We start from the raw sequence: 2,500 nt of genomic DNA, 5'->3' as shown, positions 1-2,500 counted from the left end.
TGTAATAAAAACAAAGTGTCTAAACTAATTTCACATCATTGTACAAATTGTGTTCAAGTGAAGAATAGCATAATATATGTTGGTTCATTATCACAAGATTTACACTCAGCGTCTGGGAGACACGAAAGCAGTCGCGGCTTGTTGCTAATCATACTTTGCTTTTCTACGACAGATAGCCAAGTGGGCCTAATAAGAGCCAAGTCTCCATCGCAGAGCCGACATGTTTCCTTTTCAAATAGCTGTACAGCAGATGTGATTGGTCACTTTTGCTTCATTGCAATTCACCTGACGACCCTCTGAGCAAAGGCCAGCGTTTGGCGAAATGCTAATGAAATGTTTTCGATCATGCGGATGGTACCCCCGTCACTTTTAGACAGGTTTTGTCATTACAGCAAAGTGTACATACTCTAGCTACTCCATAGCATATACTTAGAAAGAACCTTTGTTCGTATGTCTAATGAGCTAGTTAATGCGTGCAACAACGCGCTCAATGGCGTAACCAAATTAAACTAGTTGGCAACTATTTGTATAGTCGATTTTAGTCGATTAAGTCCATAAGTTGTTGCAGCCCTACAGACACACACGCACACACATATACACGCAAGCTCGCACGAACACACACACACACGTAGACGGACACACACAAACACGCGCAGGATGCACACAGAGACTGCAGTACTGCATTTTCTCACCTGGCTAAAACGACACACAAACACACTTCAAGACACATTTTATGTAGTCAAAGTTGCTGAAGACACAGACACTTACAAATCATTCACATCTTTTCAAAGAATTTGACACATTGGTCTAGAAAAGTATGCATTATCTTCCCTAGAAGCATAAGCTCACTACAAAACAACAAGCATGTACATGCACACGCGCACACACACAGACACACGCACACAAAGAGAAACACACACACACACACACATTTCCATAGGAAAATACACACCCTCGTCGCTGTCACGTAGACATGGCTATTGTCGCATTCATGACAAGCAAATCTTTGCTGTTTACACAAGTCATTGACTGAGCGCCGGAACAAAGCATTTCCAGTTAGGCATTTCTGTACCTGTGAATACCACAAGGCCACGGAACAACACAACGCTGACAGATTGCCGGAATAACAGGATCGTCACTTCTTTAGAATTCACTGACCCTGGCATAAAAGGCTAGCCTATTTTCATATCATTTTCATATCACTTTCCAAGCTAGTCTCACCGTGTGGACAGATTAATATGCCTCTTATGAAGACACATTAAGAATGGTTCATGTTCATGAATGTGGGATAACTCACAGGGGAACTATAAGTAGGCTACTTCTGGCTTTTTTAGGAAACATTTAAACTGTGCAAAATAAAATCATCCTTAGACATGCATATTCAATATAATACTACCATAAAAAAACCATTGGCCGTCCAAACACCTATAACGGTTAATTAACCGCGTTGTATGCGCACAACATTGCGGGCGTGCTTGATCGATCCAGCACTGGTCGCCCTGTCACATTCCGGTAATCCTGTGATGACCAACAAGTTGATACGGCTGACAGAGAAAGAGAGAGACAGAATGGTCTAAAAGGCACGTAGGGCCACTTAGAGTTGGTGTGTGTCGTTCAATAAACAGGGACGTTATTGGCAGGCCCTGAATAGGCTCCCGAAGCACGGAGACTTGGTCCGACCGGCCGTCTACGGGTGACGATTAGAAATGACAAGAGGCACTGGAGGAAGATGGAGAGGAGCCTATCTGAGACGGTCGATAAGGAGGGCACCCGCGGAGCACATAGGTGAATACACAGCCCGGCGGAGAGAGAGAGGAGATACGGACAGCGCAGCCAACACACACACACCGTGCGGATCTAACGTGCCTCACTCAAATCCATCGAGATTCCAAATCCCTAAGCAGCGTTCAATACTTGGGTTTACATAACTTCCAGCCTGTTTGAATAACTGCAACTCGAACGGAGCTACACTTCCTTTAAACGCCTATTAAAATGCGCATTCATTAACGGTTTCCCTGTGCCCACCACACCACATTTCATACATTAGGCTGATTAGAACATCTTTTGTCTTTTAATAAGGTGCATGAAACCCTCATTTACAAAATAGCCTATTAGCTAGTGAATAAAGCCTGTTAAACGGGCTCGCCTGAGCACACAAGTGTAATGGATTGTGTAATAACCAAGATGAGCCATAAAGTGGCCAACTACTCTTGGCATTCTGTGTTCTTTTGACGTTTGCTCTTTTTGATGGGGCATTTAAAAATCGCCAGCGTATAACATTCGAACAATCGAAATCAGGGGAAGCAATGCAAGTTTGGTAAAGTGACTAACCTGTACCAGTCGAGACCTCTGTCGTAGAACCTGTCAAAGAAGTGTGGCTCCGCTCCAACCGCCCGGACATCGGGGTGGATCCGGAGAAACTCGAGGAGCGCCCGGGTGCCCCCTTTCTTCACACCGATGATTATCGCCTGAGGGAACTCCTTGGTCCCGAAATTGTTCG

The 2,500-nt window shown here is 44.5% G+C and overlaps 1 protein-coding gene across 1 annotated transcript in view; it reads right to left on the bottom strand.

Annotated features, from left to right (window-relative positions):
• Positions 1–2,500, bottom strand: part of si:dkey-121b10.7 (heparan sulfate glucosamine 3-O-sulfotransferase 6) — a 31,626-nt gene that overhangs the window by 28,762 nt on the left and 364 nt on the right. The window contains exon 1 of the mRNA XM_012829017.3: positions 2,332–2,500. This exon is cut by the window's right edge and continues 364 nt beyond it. Within this exon, the coding sequence (XP_012684471.2) occupies positions 2,332–2,500 (169 nt within the window). The remainder of the gene's footprint in view (positions 1–2,331) is intronic.

Source organism: Clupea harengus, chromosome 24 (assembly GCF_900700415.2).
Source record: "Clupea harengus chromosome 24, Ch_v2.0.2, whole genome shotgun sequence".
NCBI classification, from domain to species: Eukaryota; Metazoa; Chordata; class Actinopteri; order Clupeiformes; family Clupeidae; genus Clupea; species Clupea harengus.
This window is presented reverse-complemented; position numbering and strand designations above follow the sequence as displayed.